Consider the following 19243-nt stretch of genomic DNA (forward strand, 5'->3'; position numbering starts at 1 on the left):
GGTTGCTCAAAGCCACATCCAGCCTGGCCTTCATCAGCTTCAACACTGTCCTTACTGTAGGGCTTGTTAAGGCTTCTGCCCTCCAGTTCACAGTTACTGTCAGCACAGGAAATTCTCTGCAGAGCTGCACTGTTTAGGGCTTTCATCTGAGAGGAAGTAGTGCTGAATTCATGCCACACTTACAGGTTTTGGCTTCTCTCTTGAATTACATTTTTTTAAATGCTTCTGCAGCTGGTCCTCATACACAGTGCTAAAATCCAGATGGAAAGAGAAGTCAATTACCAGCACACATCACGTGAGCTCGGAGACAGCATAAGAAAAGCATTTACATGTACTTACTGTTTGGGATCAAGAGGGCAGGGAATTCTTTTTCTGTCGTTTTCTTTCTAGTTATGAAAGAAAAGTTTTAAGACAGCACTTCAGCATGCATTCAGTGTTCCCGTTTTAGAAAAAACTGTTGTGGGACATCTTAGTTTCATAAAACATCTAGCCTGATGTAGGGGAGGGAATCGGAATGGAGAAACTGAGACACGACTTTAATACCTCAAGGGATCCTAAAAGAATAAACCTATAATGTAATGGCAACGCTACTGCTGGGCTGAAGCGATGGCTTTAGCACATCCAGGGCTCAAAGGAAGGTGCGGGCGCTGCCTCCCCTGCCTGTTGGGGGGCTGGGTGAGGCGGACATGCCCCCCCGGCACCCTGGCGTGTCACCGGCGCTTCCCGTGTGTCCGAGCGCCTCGCAGGGACCCGAGGCTCTCCCTAAGGCTTCCCCATCCTCCCCCGCCGGAGAAGGGGACCCGCTACACCGCCCGGCATGGCCCAGTACCTCCTGCTGCCCATGCTCTCCACAAAACCGCCTCCCGGGAGCCGGGATCATCTTGCAGAAGCGGTTCTTCCTTTGCACGAAGTAGGCACATCGTCCCGGGAGCGGGGAGCCGCGGCCCGGCGCCGGCTGCTGCGCCGCCATGTCCGTCCCAGCATCCCCTGCGGGCGCCGCCTCGGCTCCATCTTGAGGCCCCTCCTCCGCGGGAGCCGGGCGCCAAACTCGAAGCGCAAGATGGCGGTGGAGAGCCTGTTCAACCGGCCGGTCTGTGTGCAGCTGCGCTGCCAGGGCTGCGAGGAGAGGTGAGGCGCTGGCTTGCGCGGCGGGCTCTGGCTCGCTTTCCTCGGTACCTGTGCGGGAGCTTTGTCTCTTTCCTTAGGAGACAGGCTGCGGGGCTCTTTACCGGGGCCCTGCGCTTTCTGCGAGGGGTGAGCTGACTAGCTGCCCGCTTTGCTCGTCCTTTGGGGCTGCTGGTAGTCAGGATCCTCTGGGTCAGAGGAGAGGGGACGTGGTCGCAGCAAGGCGGGAGGTAGGGAGCGAGGGCTGGAGCGGGTGCCGCGGGTGCCTTGCCAGGGCAGAGGGGATGGAGGGAGCTCCAGGAGCGGAGAAAACGCGCGGGGGCTTTGCAGAAGCGCTGTGGGGCTTCAGGGACAAACTCGCTTCCTCCGCAGGCGATCCGAGGGCCGGGATTTCTGTCCCGGGATGTCTGTCCCGGCCCCGCACAGGCCCTGGCAGCGCTGGCAGGCCGGGCTGATGTTTGCGCGTCTCCCGGGCCGCGGCGGTTGCCCCGCGGCAGGCCCGGCCTCCTCGCCTCCTCACCAGCCTTACTGAGGCCCTCTTGGGCACTGCCAGCTCCCTCTTTACTGTCCCTACGGCAGGGGCCGGCCCACGTATCTGTCGCGATCGGCTTGTAGAGGAGTAGGTCGGTTTGGGCTCCTCCATGCGCACGGCTTAGCAGTGGTGTTTGGGCAAGCCCAGGAATCTTCCGTGCGTTGCTCGCTCAAAATGCGGTGATGTGGAGTGACACAGGTCTCGTCTGGATTAGATGGTGTGTGCAGGCGTTGGGGCTCCTGCGGCTCGCCTGCGGTGGAAGGCACAGAAAGGCTGGTGTCTGTGGCTGTGTTTTGTAGTGCCAGTAACTTCACAGGTACTCAGCAAGAAGTTAATGAAGACAGGGTACAGGGTACAGGTGATCAGCAAAAGTTTCAGCAATCGCTAATAAATGTCACCAAGCTTTTCAATAGGTTCTAGGCTGTGGACAAAGTTACAAAAATTCTGCCTTGCTATGGATAATAAGCAACAAAAAAAAAACCCCAGAAAAACCCTGAGCTGACTGAGGAGCTGTGATAGTAACTGAAACTGGGGGGCTTTCAGATACTGCTAGTAGTCATCAAGGGGAACCTCCAGCTATCAGCCTAAAGTTGTTTGGTTTTAGGCTATCGTTTGTTTCCTGTAAGGTGGCTGGCAACATATGCTATTGAGAGAATGTTTTCTCCATTTGTTACTAAGTTTCATCTCTTTGCATGCAGGAGGCTAAATGTTCGAGTGAATATCGAGCTGCTGTCAATTTCAAATCCTGTCCATAAAAAGGTTTGTGGATTTGCTATATTTGTAACATTCCTTAGGTATTATCTCATTTTTGTTGTTTAAAAGGATGAATTGGCAAAGGAAAAGCAAAATAGCATTTCACTATGTTTGTCACTTTATTTTGATATCACTTCTTGAGTAATTTTGTTGGTTTGGGTTTGGTTGTTTTTCCTTAGCCTTTTTATGCCTCTCTTTTAGTCTGGGTCTTAATAAACTTGCAAATTAAAAGTATTTGGAAAGCCTCAGAAAAACCTGTGTTGCAAGTTGAAGAGGAGTCTCACTTGAAGTCAATGCTATTTAAGAATGTAGAGCAGCAGTTCTCTTTGCAAAGTCCTCATCCTAACTAGCAAAAATGACAGCTTGTCTCTTAATCTATCATTTTGCTTTTTATTGATAAGTGTGTTAGTCCTTGAGTATTTGGAAGGAGGTAATGTCATTAATTTGCAGTAAAAAACTACATACAATCTTCTTTCTCAGGAAAAATATCAGTGGTGTGACTACTGTAGACTATAAAACCTCTGTTTAGTGTCTAATTTGTTACTTAATGTTGTGGTAGGTGGATGTACAGTTTAAGAGTGGTTGTTAGTTGGGTACAGTATTACTGAGTAAAGACTTGTTTGTAAAAGGAGTACAGCATGGTTCTGCTGGTTGTGACAGTATTAAGTGTGAAGAAGCAGTTCAGTTAAGAAGTGTGTCCCAAGTTGCAGCCTCTGTAAGGAGGAGTGTGGAAGTAAAGCTGGCTACAGACAGTGGTGAGTGATCAGTCTAAAAAGGTAACTAAATTTACATGCTTGGATCACTTAATGGGACACCAAACCAAGCAGGTGTTCTTGTCCTACCCCATAGCCATGCTCCAGCTGGCATTAGTTTTAACATAAACTAGCTGCATGTGTTGATCCCCAAGTTTGTTTATGCATCTCTGAGAGTTCATGTTACTGGTATCTAAACTACTGAAACACACTTCAGTTCTGTGTGACCACATGTGCTGTGATCACACTTTGGTTATGTTAGAAGAGCTGTTAGGTTTAGATTTCATTTTCCCTCTGTGAAGGAGTATTAGAGTCTTCACACAGGTTTGTGCCTCGTTAAAGAGAGCTGGTGCCTGATGCCAGGTGCTCTGCAGAACCTTTAATGACAAAACACTGTGTAGACTTCCAGCAAATCACAGAATCACCAAGGTTGGAAGAGACCTCAAAGATCATCGAGTCCAACCTGTCACCACAGACCCCAGGACTAAACCATGGCACCAAGTGCCACATCCAATCCCCTCTTGAACACCTCCAGGGATGGTGACTCCACCACCTCCCTGGGCAGCACATTCCAATGACAAACGACTCTCAGTGAAGAACTTTCTCCTCTCCTCAAGTCTAAACTTCCCCTGGTGCAGCTTGAGACTGTGTCCTCTTATTCTGGTGCTGGTTGCTAGAGAGAAAAGACCAACCCCTTCCTGGCTACAGCCACCCTTCAGGTAGTTGTAGAGAGCAATAAGGTCTCCCCTGAGCCTCCTCCTCCTCTCCAGGCTAAACAATCCCAGCTCCCTCAGCCTCTCCTCACAGGGCTGTGCTTGAGGCCTCTCCCCAGCCTTGTTGCCCTTCTCTGGACATGTTCAAGTGTCTCGATGTCCTTCCTAAACTGAGGGGCCAACGAGTTTATGTTTTAAAAGCTAAGCAGCATGATGCTACAGTTTGCCTTACCAGCTTCAGCTGTGCCCATTTTATGTTTGCTTTGTGAAGCTCTGTGTTCAAATACACAAACTCTTCAGAAGATGGTTTCTTAAGCTTTCAGGAGCAGTATGCTCTGAAAAGCTTCCAGTTATGGGGGATGATGTTTTTGTCATCCACTGCAACAGACTGCTAGTGCTACACTTCTACTTCATGATAGGGAAAAAATAGCAAAGGGTTTTATTTCTGATGAAGACACATGGAATTTTGAGAACTGCTGCTCAGAGTGGAAGGCTTTTATTTGGGATGGGTTTTGAGAAGTATTTTTTGTGTGTGTGTGTGTCCCGCTGCTGAAGTTGTGCAAAACATTAATGTTTTCTGTTTTCTAAATGGGTTCTGTCATATTTTTGGTTAAGCAGCAAAAAAACCCCACATTAAATCCTGTTTGCATCATTGGCTTACAACATTTAAACAATCCTGCAGGGTGGCTTACAGTATTTTTAAATCTTATTTAAATGTCTGTCTTTTCCAGGATTTAGCTGTTAGATTGACTGATGATACTGATCCTTTTTTCCTTTATAACCTTGTCATATCTGAGGAAGACTTTCAAAGGTAAGTACAGTGATGTCTTGTCCATGAGGTGTTTCTAAATGGGGGTGGGGGGGGTGGGGAAGGTAGTATTTTTAGCTTAGAATGGTCCATCTTAGAGTTTAGATTCTAGCATTTTTCACTCCTGGAGTTTTGGCAGTGTTTTGGTGGGTTTGTTCTCTGACCAGGTGGTGAAACAGCCAAGCAAAGAAAGGTGATTGGTTCAGGATTGTGCAGATGAGTGATGGAATCCTGCAGTTAAGTTCCCTGCACAGTAACAGTGCCACAGTTTGTGTTGCTATTTGCATTTTCTGTGTATCACAGCTACTTCTTACAGACTATTGTATGTGTGAACTATTCCAAGGAATACTTGCAACAGGAAAGCCTGTTGATGGGGATTCACAGACTAGAGCCTTTGCCTTAAAGGGTTTGCTGCACAGTAATTGTATGTTTGGGTCTCATTTTATTTGCTCAGGACTTGATGAAATCTGGGCACTAGGCACAAACAGTTCAGCTTTCTGCTTTGTGATTTGGTGGTTGTGGTTTGGGGTTTTTTGTTTGTTTGTTTGATTTGATTTTTTTTCTTTTGATTTTAAAGTGATCTGTGTGGGGGTCAAAAGTAAAACAGTGTTGGTAGAACAGATACACAGAAGAAGTGTGGTGGTATGGTGGGTATGCCTTTGTGCATACATGAATGTCTGGTTTTGTCTTTGCTGTGTCAGTGGTGAAGGTGCACAATTAAATAAGCAGGCAGGTAAAGTCTTGATAATGGTTGAGTATCCCCTCATGTTTTGCTTCTCCCTTGCACCCCCATCTACTAACTGTACCACTCTTTGCTGTAAGGAAGTCCACTCAAAGGAGCACATTTGTTTGGCCTCAGTAACTTTTTCCCTTGTGCAAACCTTTTTCAAGAACCCTCATAATCAGAAATGTTCTCTGATGGTCATCCAAGACATGATTTGTTCTGTGTTCAGGATTGAGGATAGCATGCTAGCACACTTCAGTGATGCTCTCAGAATTCATTCTTTCTATGAGTGTAAACAAAATGCTTTGATAGGAAATAAATCACTTTCAATACATTGCTAAGACTTTATTTCTCCAATTTGTTCATACAGTTTAAAATCCCAGCAAGGTCTCTTGGTAGACTTCTCTGCTTTCCCACAAAAATTCATAGATCTGCTTCAGCAATGCATTCAGGAGCAGAGCAAAGATATGCCAAGGTAGGTAATAAGCGAGTGCCATGTTCTTAAAGCACTTGTCAGCCACACAGACTGAGAAGGGTCAGTAGGGCAAGGGTGATTCAACCTTCCTCTGGATGCATCAGTCAGTGGATGTTAGTGACAAAACCTAAGTCTTGGGAGAAGTGAGCAGTGGAGTTGTCTAGTATGAAATCTCCAGTTCAAGTTAAAGCTGGCAATCTTCAGACCTGAGGAGGTGTGCAAGGATGCAGCACTGGTCTCTTTATTTTTGCATTGTTTTTTAGTTAATGCTGGAGAGTTAATCTGAATTTGAGGGATCAAGGTGTAAATCATTCTGTCTCACAGCAGAAGCCAAAGTTTTAAGGCATTCTGACAAGGATTTTTCTTCTGTTGCTGGTTTCCTTTAATGTCATTGCTTAGCTGTTAAGATGTGCAGGGGGAGACCCGAGGTCCACTCTTCCCTGTAGTGGCCTTCTCATAAATTATTTTTGTTCATGTGGGTACTGAGGAAATCCAGGCATGGCTTACAGGGGTGCTGTTGGTGTGCATTGGAGTTTAGGCTCCAGTGCAGGGTGGCAATGAGTAAAAGAGGTTAGTGTTTAGATCTGCTGCTGTTGTGCATCTTTTGCTTGCAGATAACCTGGAGCTGTTTAGTCTGGAGAGGGGAGGACTGAGAAGGGATCTAATTAATGTCTATCAATATCTGAGGGCTGGGGGTCAGGAAGGAAGGGCCAGCCTCTGCTCACTTGTGCCCTGGGATAGGACAAGGAACAATGGATGTAAACTGCAGCACAGGAAGTTCCACTTCAACATGAGGAGGAACTTCTTTACTGTAAGGGTCCCAGAGCACTGGCTGCCCAGAGAGGTTGTGGAGTCTGCTTCTCTGGAGACTTTCCATCCCTGTCTGGATGTGTTCCTGTGTGACCTGCTCTAGATTCTACAGTCCTGCTCTGGCACAGGGTTGGAGTGGAAGATCTCCAGAGGTGCCTTCCAACCCCTAACATCCTGTGAGCCTGTGATTTCCCTACTCCAGTAGTCAGGCCATTTCCTGAAGGAAAATGTGTGGCACTGAATTTTACTAGATTGTAGGATATGTGAAAGTCAGGAGTCTGTTTTCCTTTTGAATTTGGCCATGTTTTGAATTCCTAAGTCTGAGAAGGGCTTTTGAAAATGTACAGATAGACAAAGGCATTGGTGTTGTACATTTCTTACTAGAAGGGGCAAGCAGTTTATTTGTTCATGGCATTAACTATGACATAGGGATTGAGATTCATAGTTATTTTTCAATCAAAAGCTGGACAACCTTTTACTGCATGTATAATAGCCTACTTGAATTGAAAATAGCTTGCCCAATCCACAGGTAATTTCACCAAAAGAAATATGCTAAATATTGGTTTGTTTTTTTTTCCCCCTAGGTTTTTGCTGCAGTTGGTTTCTTCAGCATCTGTCCTAGATCACACACCTGTCTGTCTGAATATAGTGGAAACCAACCCTTTTAAACATCTCACCCATCTCTCTCTCAAATTCCTACCAGGAAATGACACAGAAATAAAGAAGTTTTTAGCCAGCTGTTTGAAATGCCTTAAGGTAAAATGAAAGCCTTGACTCTGTGTGTACTTAATAGCCAACTGCATGCAGTTGTTTGGGTGCATGTTATAAAACTGTTGCTGTCACTCTAGCAGTGACAATGTTCTGTCTGTTCAGCCAAGCACTGTAGTTTCAGCTGGCAGCAAACAGGGTATTCATACCTGCAGTGTATGTCCTGTGCAGCTCTGGGATGTTTATTCATACTTCAGTGTTTCCTGCTTCATAGCCCTGTGCTGATTGCTGAGAACAGACATTGGGATGGCAGTTGGCTTTAGGAAAGCTTGCTTGTGCCTGGAGTTATAAGGCTTTGTAGACTTCAAAGGGGCTAGTAGCTATTAACCACAGATTGAATTGGAATGTTGATGCAGTTGGTAGCATGCTAGGTTTTACTTAATGAGAAATGAATGGCCTCATGGCTTCACTGTTGTCTGTTCCAGTTTCATAACCTGGGATTTGTCTCTGCTCCTGTGCTGTCATGTTTACAGCCAGCTGAAAGCAATTTGCAGCATCTGTTTGCTGTTCATGCAACTGCTTTGTAAACAGATGTTTATGATACTATTTCCTTATAGAAAGTTGGTAAGCATTTAATGCAGGGCTTTTACCATGCTAGCCTGTGCACTTTCTTTTTACATTTACTATATCTTAGTCAATATTAAAAACAGTTTATTAAACAAACTTTCCTCAAACGTGGTGGTTATGTGGCTGCTTAGGCAGGGTATGCTGATAAAATGGGAGCTAAACACTACCTGTGTTTTGGGAGCTAAGGATTTGTCTTTGTGTCACTTTGTACACAGGAAGACAAAACCCTCTTGGAAGAAAAACTTAGAAAGACTGAGGAGGATCTTACCAGACAACTTAGCTACACTCAACAGGTAATGTAGGTTTTTAATGTGCCTGGTGTAAGTTGCACTTTTTTTTGATCTGTGGAAAAAGTCTGACCAACCTGATAGCCTTTTATGAGGACATAACCAGGTGGGTAGATGATGGCAGAGCAATGGATGTGGTTTGTCTTAAGTAAAGCATTTGACACCATCTGCCACAGCATCCTGACAGCTAAACTGAGCAAGTGTGGTCTGGATGATCAGGGAGTGAAGTGAATGGGAACTGCTTGAAGGGAAGAAGTCAGAGTTGGGGTGAATGGGGTGGAGTCCAGTTAGAGACTTGTGTCTAGTAGAGCCACTCAGGGGTTGGTACTGGGACCAGAGCTGCTCAATATATTCATCAATGACCTGGATGAGAGCACAGAGAGCACTGTCAGCAAATTGGACACAAAACTGGGTGAAGTAGCTGACAGGGCAGGGAGAAATTGAAATTCAGCAAGGGTAAGGGTGGAGTCTTGCACTTGAGACAGAACAACCCCATGGAGCAGTATAGGCTGGGGACTGACCTGTTGGAGAGCAATGAAGGGGAAAAGGACCAGGGGGATCCTAGTGGATGGGACTTCCAGTTCAGGAAGTACCTCAGGGAACTGCTTGAAAGAGTGCAGTGCAGAGCCACAAAAATGATTAGGGGAGTGGAACATCTTCCTTATGAGGAGAGCCTGAGGGAGCTGAGGGCTCTTTAGCTTGGAGAGGAGGAGCCTGAGAGGTGACCTCATTCATGTTGATAAAGATGTGCAGGGTGAGTGTCAGGAGGCTGGAGCCAGGCTCTGCTGGGTGATGCCCAATGACAGCACAAGGGGCAATGGTGGAAGCTGAGGCAGAGGAAGTTCCATGGAAACATGAGGAAGAATTTTTTCTCTGTGAGGGTGACAGAAGACTGGGACAGGCTGCCCAGGGACGTTGTGGATTCTCCCTCTGGAGATATTCAAGACCTGCCTGGATGTGTTCCTGTGTGATCTGCTCTAGCTGATGCTGCTCTGGCAGGGGGGTTGGACTGGATGATGTTTTGAGGTCCCTTCCAGCCCCTGACATTCTGTGACATGTATCTTCTTGTGGGCTGATTGTGGAGCCACTGCCTAGCCAAGGTAGTTGACTTGGGAGTGAGTGAACAGAAGAAAAGTGATCTGCTGTAGCTTGTCTTAAGAATGAGTGAAGCGTGCAACCAAAGAAGAAAACTGAATTCTTACAACACTAAGCAGAATTTTAACTTTATTTAGGACAGGGTCTGTAAATGCACACACAGACAATAGTCATGTATACTGCCACAGCTGTATGGTGGTGTGAAGCTAAATGTGTGCTCTGTGTATTCTGTAAACAGTTGGCAATCCTTGTATTTGGAAAAATTGTGAAACCAGGGTAAATAAATCAGAAGCCTTGGAGTTCCTCTTACTCTGCCTCTTTGTGATTATTGTTTTGCAGTCAGCCCAGTAATGACTTCACCTTTGTGTTTCAAGAGGATGATTTGTGTCAAGGTGACCTCTCTGACTAGAGTGAAACAGACATATTCCATTAGTTATATGATGGAGGGTGGCTTTTTTAATGGAATGCTCATTTACCTCATCTGTGCAGTTTGAATTGCAGTGGCTGGAATGGGCTTGGCGAATTGGAATGCAGAATTACAAACCAACAAGAGGAGAGGATGCTGATGAGCTTTTTCCCCTTACTTTGTGTTACAGAAGGAAGGAAGATCAGCAGCCTGTTTTGTGGTGTGTTTTCACTCTTACAGTGGCTGCCATACAATGGGAAATGAAGTTATTTTCTGCAGTGTCAGAAAAGTGCTCTGTAGCTTCTCCTGGTTGCAGAATGGACAGATACTTTGGCATCTGGTGCTGAAATTTGTTCTTTTAAAACAGTTCCATGTCCTTTTAAGGAAATAGCAGTAAAGAGTGAATGTATGGACTGATGCTTAAGTTGTTAAAACCTCTCTCTGCTTTGTCCCACAGAACTTGTCTGAGAAGAGCCGAGAATTAGACAAACTGAAGAATGAATGGACCTCGTACACTGCAGCTCTGACAAACAAACACACGCAGGAGATGACAAATGAAAAAGAGAGAGCTCTCCAGGTATGACAGCAGAAAAGAACTGACAATGTGAGCAGTTTCAGGCTCAGTTTTCAGATTCATTTAACACATTCTTTGTTCCTTTGCCTCTCCCAGGCACAAGCTCAGTACCAACAGCAGCACGAACAACAGAAAAAGGAGCTGGAAAGTTTGCACCAGAAAAGTATTCAGCAGCTGCAGAACAGGCTTTCAGAACTCGAGGTCATCAATAAAGATCTGACAGAAAGGAGATACAAAGGAGACTCCACAGTCAGAGAACTGAAAGCAAAGCTTTCTGGAGTAGAAGATGTATGGCTTGCTTATTTCCACAGCAAACTTGATTGTTTTTACAGCCTGCCTATGCATGTAACAGAAAATATCAGCAGATGGAGTCTGTTCGGCTCCCCTTCATGCCATACTGCATGCTGTACAGATATAGCTGCTGAAATTACAGGGTTGCTTTAAAAAAAAGGCAAAACCAACACAGCAACCAAGCAATTCTAAATTAAATTCTTTCCCACTGTGCTAGGAATGCCAAAGAGCAAAGCAGGAGGTGATGTCCCTGCGTCGGGAGAACACCACTCTGGATGCTGAATGCCACGAGAAGGAGAAGCTCATTAATCAGTTACAGACACGGGTTGCTGTCCTGGAACAGGAGATCAAGGATAAAGATCAGCTCGTGGTCAGAACCAAAGAAGTCTTAGATGCCACCCAAGAACAAAAGGTTCCTTCCAGTTTCAAAATGATTTGCTCTAATGCTCTGTAGAACCTTCTAATTGCAGTCTCTATGGATTGGCAGCTGAGCAGTTTTTATGAATGCAGCAAAAGAGTACTTTGGCCACAGCAACCCCATGCAGGCTAGGTTCAGAGTGGCTGGAGAGCAGCCAAGCAGAAAGGGATCTGGGGGTACTGACTGACAGCAGCTGAACACAAGCCAGCAGTGTGCCCAGGTGGCCAAGAAGGCCAATGGCATCCTGGCCTGGATCAGCAATAGTGTGGCCAGCAGGAGTAGGGAAGTCATTCTGCCCTGTGCTCAGCACTGGTTAGGCCACACCTTGAGTCCTGTGTCCAGTTCTGGGCCCCTTCATTTAAGAAAGCTGCTGAGCTGCTGGAATGTGTCCAGAGAAGGGCAACAAGGCTGGGGAGGGGTCTGGAGCACAGCCCTATGAGAAGAGGCTGAGAGAGCTGAGGGTGTTTAGTCTGGAGAAGAGGAGGCTCAGGGGAGACCTTATTGCTGTCTACAACTACCTGAAGGGTGGCTTTAGCCAGGTGGGGATTGGTCTCTTCTCCCAGGCAGCCAGTGACAGAACAAGAGGACACAGTCTCAAGCTGCACCAGGGGAGGTTTGGGCTGGATGTGAGGAAGAAATTCTTCCCAGAAAGAGAGATTGGCCATTGGAATGTGCTGCCCAGGGAGGTGGTGGAGTCACTGTCACTGGAGGTGTTCAAAAACAGCTTGTATGAGGCACTTGGTGCCATGGTTTAGTTGATTAGATGTGTTGGGTGATAGGTTGGACTTGATGACCTCAAAGGCCTTTTCCAACCTGGTAAATTCTGTGTAAATAAGCTGGTTGATTAGGTGGTGTTGGATGATAGGTTGGACACGATGATCTTGAAGGTCTCTTCCAACCTGGTTTATTCTATTCTCAATTATGGCTTCAAAAGTCTATTGGATTCAATTTTACAAAGTGTGAAGTTGCTGTTTCAGTGTTGTGCTACCAGAGGGAAGTTAGTGCAACTTTTTGTTAACAAGCCCCATGGACTAGTTGAGGTCCTGTGTCACTTGAAAAGCAGGGATTACTTCTCAGAGAATTACTGAGGTTCTACTTGAAACCCTCACAGCCTGAATGCTTTTAATACTCTCTAAAGGCAATACTGGAAGAGAGCACTGAGAAAAAACGAAGTCACGTTGAGAAGCTGGAGTCAACAATTAAGTCACTGTCAGCTGAACTTCTCAAGGTTTGTTTGAGCATGCCGTTGTCTTTGTGAAATTCCTTCCTCATCTTCAGCTCTTTCTTGTTGGGAATGTCTGATTTATGATTTTATTTGTTGTTTTGAATAGGCTAATGAAATTATCAAGAAGTTACAAGGAGACTTGAAGACTCTCATGGGTAAACTGAAGTTGAAAAATACAGTAACAATCCAGCAGGAGAAACTATTGGCAGAGAAGGAGGAGAGACTTCAGAAAGAGCAGAGGGAATTGCAGGAGCTGGGCCAATCTCTTCGAGTGAAAGAGCAGGAGGTACTGTGAGGTTAATCCTCTGTCCTGTAAACGCCACTGCATGTGGTGCTTTGTGGATGTTTTACTAAGGTCCAGCAGAGAATCTGCTCTTGGTTAATGTTGTGTTTAAATCTGTAATCAGTTTTTGATTGGTTTTTTTTGTTAGTGATTTGTAAGTGCAGCCCATCCGTGCTGAAGGGAAGTGAAACTGTATTGAGTACAAAAGAATAAGCATTCTTTAACAGGCAGATTCCTGTCCAACTTGGTGAGGGAGCCAAAAACAGAGTGCACTTTTTCTTCCATTAACTATATTCCCCTGTTCAGAGTCCTTGCTTGTTTAGTCACAGAAGAATTGAGATTGACAAAGTTTCTGGCTGTCATCTTAGAAACACAGAATGGTCTAGGCCAGAAGGGACCTCCAAAAGTCATCCAGTCTGACCTCCCCACAGTCAGCAGGGACGTACCCAACTAGATCAGGTTGCCCAGGGCCCTGTCTAGCCTCACCATGAATATCTCCAGGGAAGACCCTAGCTAGAAGTAGGGCTTATTTTAGAAGAATTGCACTGCTGAAAAAATGAGCTCACAGGATGGTAGGGGTGGGAAGGGAGCTCTGGAGGTGCTTTGAGTGCAACCCTCCTGCCAGAGCAGGACCACAGAATCTAGCACAGGTCACATAGGAACACAAGCCCTATGAGGAGAGGCTCATGAGGGAGCTGGGGATGTTTAGTCTGGAGGAGGCTCAGGGGAGACGTTCTTGCTCATTACAACTACCTGAAGGCAGGTTGTAGTCAGGTGGGGGTTGGTCTCTTCTCCCAGGCAGCCAGCAGCAGAATGAGGGGACACAGTCTTAAGCTGTGCCAGGGAAGGTTCAGGCTGCATATTAGGATGAAGTTCTTCAGAGAGAGAGTGATTTGCCATTGGAATGTGCTGCCAGGGAGGTGGTGGAGTTGCTGTCCCTGGAGATCTTCAAGAAAAGCCTGGATGAGACACTTAGAGCCATGGTCTGATTGATTGGATAGGGCTGGGGGATAGGCTGGACTTGATGATATTGAAGGCCTCTTCCAGCCTGGTTGATTCTATGATCCAGACAGGGCTTGCAAGTCTCCAGAGGAGGAGACTCCATAACCTCTCTGGACAGCCTGTTCTAGTGCTTTGTGACCCTCACAGTTAAAGAAGTTCTTCCTCATGTTGAGATGGAACTTCCTGTGCTGCAGTTTACATCCATTGCCCCTTGTCCTGTCACAGGCACAAGTGAGCAGAGGCAGTCCCTTCCTTCCTGACCCCCCAGCCCTCAGATATTGATAGACATTGATTAGATCCCCTCTCATCTTCTCCTCTCCAGACTAAACAGCCCCAGGTCTCTCAGCCTCTCCTCATCAGGCAGTGCTCCAGTCCCTTCATCATTCTTGTAGCCTTCTGTTGGACTGTCTTGAGTAGATCCCTGTCCCTCTTGAACTGGGGAGCCCAGAGCTTCCAGGTGGGGCCTCACTGGGGCAGAGTAGAGGGGGAGGGGAACCTCTCTGCATCTGCTGGACACACTCATTCTGTAATTTTAGAACTCTTTACATTTTTACATTCTTTTTTTCCCCTTCAGTTTGTGGTTACTAGTAGGTCCTGATGGTGTTAATAATTATCATGGGAATCTTGCAGGTTTGCAAGCTGCAGGAACAGCTTGAAACTACACTGCAAAAACTGGAAGAAAGTAAGCAGCTGCTGAAAACCAATGAAAATGGTAGGTTTATGCAATTTCATCTCTCTCCCTGTGAAAGTGCCCTGGTATCCTAGCTGCTGCAGAAAATCAATGGAAGCAGCTGCATTGCCTTCCCTTTGTTTGGTTTCCTGGAAAGAGCCACACTTGCTGTCATTGGTGGAAAATAAGCTGCTGTCTGTTGCACGTATGCAGCAGCCCGCAGCTGCAAGCAGGGAAGACTTCTTTGGCAGCTGGTGCTTGTGGATACTTGGAGTAGTGTGCATGTGGTGGGCTAACCGGAGGAAGGAACCAAATGTAGGCAGCATATGGGAAGCTTGAACTAAAAGCTATTCATAGGAGTAGGACTTCTAGTGATGCTTGAGCTTAGGGAGGAAAAACAGCCCCCCAGGCTGCTATGTTTTTTGAGGAAGGGCTACTTGCTGTTTCAGACAGCTCACAAGAGGTAGGAAGTGAGCTTGACCTTCTCCTTCTCTCTTCAGTAATCACATGGCTAAACAAACAGATGAATGAAATTCAGATGGCTAAGAAGCTGGAGACTCCTGGTGGCGCTCATGGCGGTGTTAGGACTGGCATTTCGCCTCATGCCATGGTAAGATACGACTGGAAATCACCTGGTTGTGGTGGGATCACTGTTCCCTCAAATGCATGCTCCCAAAAGGAAGTAAAGCCCCAAACTTTTGTCGTCTTTGGGCACTATAGTTTCCAGTGGGTGTGGTTTGGTTTTGGTTTTGAAAGTGGCATTTATTAAAACATTCAAAGCAATGCAAAATTGGCTTTTGAAAGATGAGGCACACTGTGGAGGGGGAAAGAAAGAAGGCATTTTTGGTGTGGGGTTAACTTGCACACTAATCAGCTTCGTATAGAGGGTACTGTTTGAATGCTCTGATTAGTGATGTTTGCACACATGAAAATAAGGGGTGAGAAACATTAACTCCTGTCTTTGAAGTCACAAAATGTTAGGGGCTGGAAGGGACCTTGAAAGGTCATCCAGTCCCACCCCCCTGCCAGAGCAGGAGCACCTTGAGCAGATCACACAGGAACACATCCAGGCAGGTTTTGAGTATCTCCAGAGGGAGACTCCACAACCCCCCTGAGCAGCCTGTCCCAGTCTTCTGTCACCCTCAAAGCAAAAAAATTTCTCCTGTTTCCATGGAACTTCCTCTGCCTCAACTTCCACCCAGTGCCCCTTGTGCTGTCATTGGGCATCACCCAGCAGAGCCTGGCTCCATCCTCCTGACACTCACCCTGCACATCTTTATCAACATGAATGAGGTCACCTCTCAGGCTCCTCCTGTCCAAGCTAAAGAGCCCTCAGCTCCCTCAGGCTCTCCTCATAAGGAAGATGTTCCACTCCCCTAATCATTTTTGTGGCTCTGCACTGCACTCTTTCAAGCAGTTCCCTGAGGTCCTTCCTGAATTGGGGGACCCAGAACTGGACACAATATTCCAGATGTGGCCTCACCAGGGCAGAGCAGAGGGGAAGGAGAACCTCTCTCAACCCTACCAACCACACTCCTTGTCCATCCCAGAATGGCATTGTCCTTCTTGGCCACCAGAGCACATTGCTGACTTATGGTCAACCTCCCATCCACTAGGACTCCCAGCTTCTCTTCACTGCTCTCCAACAGGTCAGTCCCAACTTATGCTGCTCCACAGGGTTGTCCTTTTCCATACCATACTGGTTCTTACTTTGTTGTCCATGTGTGCAGAGGTCTCTTCCTGCCTCAGCAGCTGATGAGCTGCTTCTTCAGTGGTGGAAGGGCACATGTACCCCAAGGAGTCTCTGGTTTTCTGTATGAATCCATTACAGGGTGCCTGGCTATAACAAGTTTGTAATTGTTAGCTAAAGTGTGCTCACCTCATCTACTTGTTGAAGTTAAAAGCTTCTTAAGGATGTGCATCTAGGAAAAGTGATATCTGCCCATCAGGGAGGCTCAAAGGAGTGTTAGCTTTCTCCTAATTACTTTTCCCATTTTGAATCTCCACAACTGCATCAAGGATTTGGTTTTCTCCTTCATGGCTATGTTCTGTTTCTCTTGCAGCCTGACCGACCATACTTTCCCAGCTCAGGAATCAGTCACCACACTTCTTCTCCATACTCCTTCCAGAGCCTTCCAGAACCAGTGCACAACAGAAACATCACTTCACAATGTGCAGTACCAAAGGTCAGCCCTTTGACTTTGCTGTTTGAGTAAGAGTATGAGAGTTCATGAATGACTAGGGGACTGAACATCTCTGTGAGGAAAGGCTGAGAGAACTGGGGCTTTTTAGTCTGGAGAAGAGCAGAGTGAGGGGGATCTCATATCAATGCTGACCAAGACTTAAAAGGTGGGTAGCAGGAGGATGGCACCAGGCTTTTTTTCAGTGGTGCCTGGTGACAGGACAAGGGGTAATGGACACAAACTTGGACATAGGAAGTTCCATCTGAACACGAGGAGGAACTTATTTAACTAAAGGGTGACAGAGCCCTGGAACAGGCTGCCCAGAGAGATGGTGGAGACATTCCAAACCTGCCTGGGCATGTTCCTGTGTGATCTTCTCTAGATGATCTTGGCAGGGGAGTTGGACTCAGTGATCTGCAGAGGTCCCTTCCCACTCCTACCTTTCTGTGATTCTGTTATGTGCTGTATTTAAAGTTACATTTGCAGAACCATTTGAACTGTGCATGTAACTCTGATAGCATAGAATAGTAAAGTATCATGTTCAGTGTGTGTCTCTAAACACATCCAAATGTACTCCTGTATATCCTAGCACTCTGAAACTCCCCTTCTTGAATGTCATCAGTGTTGGTAAGAGCCAGTGCTTGTTTTTAGGTTGCTTACTCTTCATGCTTTGCTGCACAGAAGTGCTGTAGCAAGGTACAGAGACATTAATCCCTGCTGAGTTCCCTCTCCAAAAACTCTTCCTATTTGGCAGGAGTAGCTCTTTTTTAACCCTCCAGCTCTTCTGGTTCTGCAGATTCAGCTTTCCAGGATGAATCGAGGTCCAGATGGCCAGACAGTGACTGCAACTGGCCATCCAGCAAACAAGGAGAAGTGAGTGTCATCTGCTGCACTGGGACTGTTGGGCTTGCTTTCATTCTCTTTTATATGGCCGTTCCTATGTGTCAGGACCCGAGCAGAACATGTCCAGTGCCAAGCTACTCCATGGTCTATCTTTCTGCATTCTCACATTGAGAAACACTAAGTCACAGCAAACTTTAAGCTTGATCCTAGAAAGAAGTTCTTCACAGAGAGAGATTGCCCATTGGAATGGGCTGCCCAGGGGGGTGGTGGGGTCAACGTCCCTGGAGGTGTTTAAGGAAAGCCTGGCTGAGGCACTTAGTGCCATGGTTTAGTTGATTGGTTAGGTTGGGTGATTGGTTGGACTTGCTGATCTTGGGGGTCTCTTCCAACCTGGTTGATTCTGTTGGTCCCTGAGTATGGTTTGTAGATAGCAGGTGAAGAGCCATGGTTTCCAGAGTAGGTTCCAAGAAACAAAAGCTCATTGTCCCTCTTGGTGCCAGATCGAAGGCTCACCTTTAAACAATAAACAGGCTAGGAATGCAGTAGTTCCACTTGCAGTGCAGACTTTTCTGTATCCACGCTTGTTAATGCACTAAGTACCTCTTTGAAATGTTAATTAGTCTTTTCATTTCTAGTGGTGGCAATTTGGGGCTGGAATCAAAGTATCTGAAGAAAAAAGATGACAGCATTCCTTTACGAGGGCTCAGCCAGAATACACTTAGCTCAGGTAGGTATGGGCAGAGCGCCAGGACACCTTGTTGGCGATGTACTTAAAGAGGTAATGATAGCTAAGGTACTATGAACGGTGTTCTCTTTCTGCTCTTCCACAGAGTACCTGAAACCCTACCTAGCAACAAAAGCCCAACCATCACCCAAAGCTGCAGGAACACCTGCCTCAGCTTATTTTCCTGGATAGCAGACAGGGCTCTTCAAGGAAGAGTCTTGTTTTAACCATTTGGGGGATTTTTGGATGTCTTTTAATGTATTAGTAAAGTATTGATGTGAACTGACATAATCTTGTAAGTCTGAATCTGGTTGAGAGAGAGTGTATCTTGACTTTCCAGGATGGAGGAACAGAAAGAAGATAAACTCTTAAGCAGCCCCAGCCTTAGTGGGAACACCACTGTAGTTGTCACGGGGGCTGTGTAGACTTTTCTCTTGGCACACCAGAGACCCTGTAGTCTTCCTAAAAGCCCACCCAAGGGCCCTGGCTTTGTTACAGGAATTGAGAAGCGTGGCTCTGTAACAGATGAAATGTACACCCTAGCATCCCTGAGAGACACCCCATTTCTCTGGGATCAGCTCTCCTGACTCCTTTCAGAGAAAGGATGATGCAAACAAAGTGCTGCAGAACAGGGACATACCATTGATCTTAAGTGATCAAGCTCCTGGCTCAGCATGACTTCATGTCTCACTACTCCTTCACCATTTTCAACTTAAAAACTTGATTCATTTTGAAACCAGCTGATTTGGATTGCATGTGGACTTACAAACATCTAACAGCAAAACTGTTATACTGATGGTATAAAATCATCATTTACAATTCTCACTCTCGGTTACCTGAACATTCTCAGTATTGTTTTCCATAAGCTGCTTTATGTTTCCTAATCCCACTTTGCAGCTTGTAAAACCATACAGAAATGTTAAGTGTTCCAGTGTAGGTGAACTGAGCCTGTTCAGCTTTTCCTGAGGGAATCATGTAACGAGTTCATTCGGTGCCGTCTCCCATTTGCTGTCCCAATACAGAGCTGGCACCCCTGTATTTGTAACACAAAACATACTTTACCTACTGTTGTTGAAGATATTTCATACCTTTTACCATAGCTGTTTTAAGTGCATCCAGGGGCTTGGCTGTGCAAGTGGTTGGTTTTGCAGTGCAAAATGTGTGTTTGTAAATGAGCACAGTGTTTATGTATGTTCGCTTGTTTTGGCACCTGTA

At 46.2% G+C, this 19243-nt stretch overlaps 1 protein-coding gene and 1 long non-coding RNA gene across 2 annotated transcripts; one reads left to right on the forward strand and one right to left on the reverse strand.

The window, feature by feature from the left end:
- Positions 1-184: 184 nt before the first annotated feature.
- Positions 185-945, reverse strand: LOC128897537 (uncharacterized). Its single transcript, XR_008462433.1, has 3 exons — positions 830-945; positions 340-386; positions 185-250 (listed from the first exon to the last, which is right to left on the reverse strand). It is a non-coding gene; the product is annotated as an uncharacterized LOC128897537 (long non-coding RNA).
- Positions 842-18778, forward strand: SASS6 (SAS-6 centriolar assembly protein). The gene is made up of 17 exons (XM_054165121.1): positions 842-1128; positions 2356-2416; positions 4607-4686; positions 5778-5882; positions 7277-7448; positions 8243-8320; positions 10273-10392; positions 10486-10677; positions 10898-11092; positions 12237-12326; positions 12430-12609; positions 14239-14320; positions 14779-14888; positions 16342-16464; positions 17258-17334; positions 17940-18031; positions 18135-18778. Exons 1-17 carry the CDS (start codon positions 842-844, stop codon positions 18218-18220), a joined length of 2130 nt encoding a protein of 709 aa, XP_054021096.1. The 3' UTR covers positions 18221-18778.
- The last annotated feature ends 465 nt before the right edge of the window (positions 18779-19243 follow it).

Source organism: Dryobates pubescens, chromosome 11, assembly GCF_014839835.1.
Source record: "Dryobates pubescens isolate bDryPub1 chromosome 11, bDryPub1.pri, whole genome shotgun sequence".
Lineage (NCBI taxonomy): Eukaryota > Metazoa > Chordata > Aves > Piciformes > Picidae > Dryobates > Dryobates pubescens.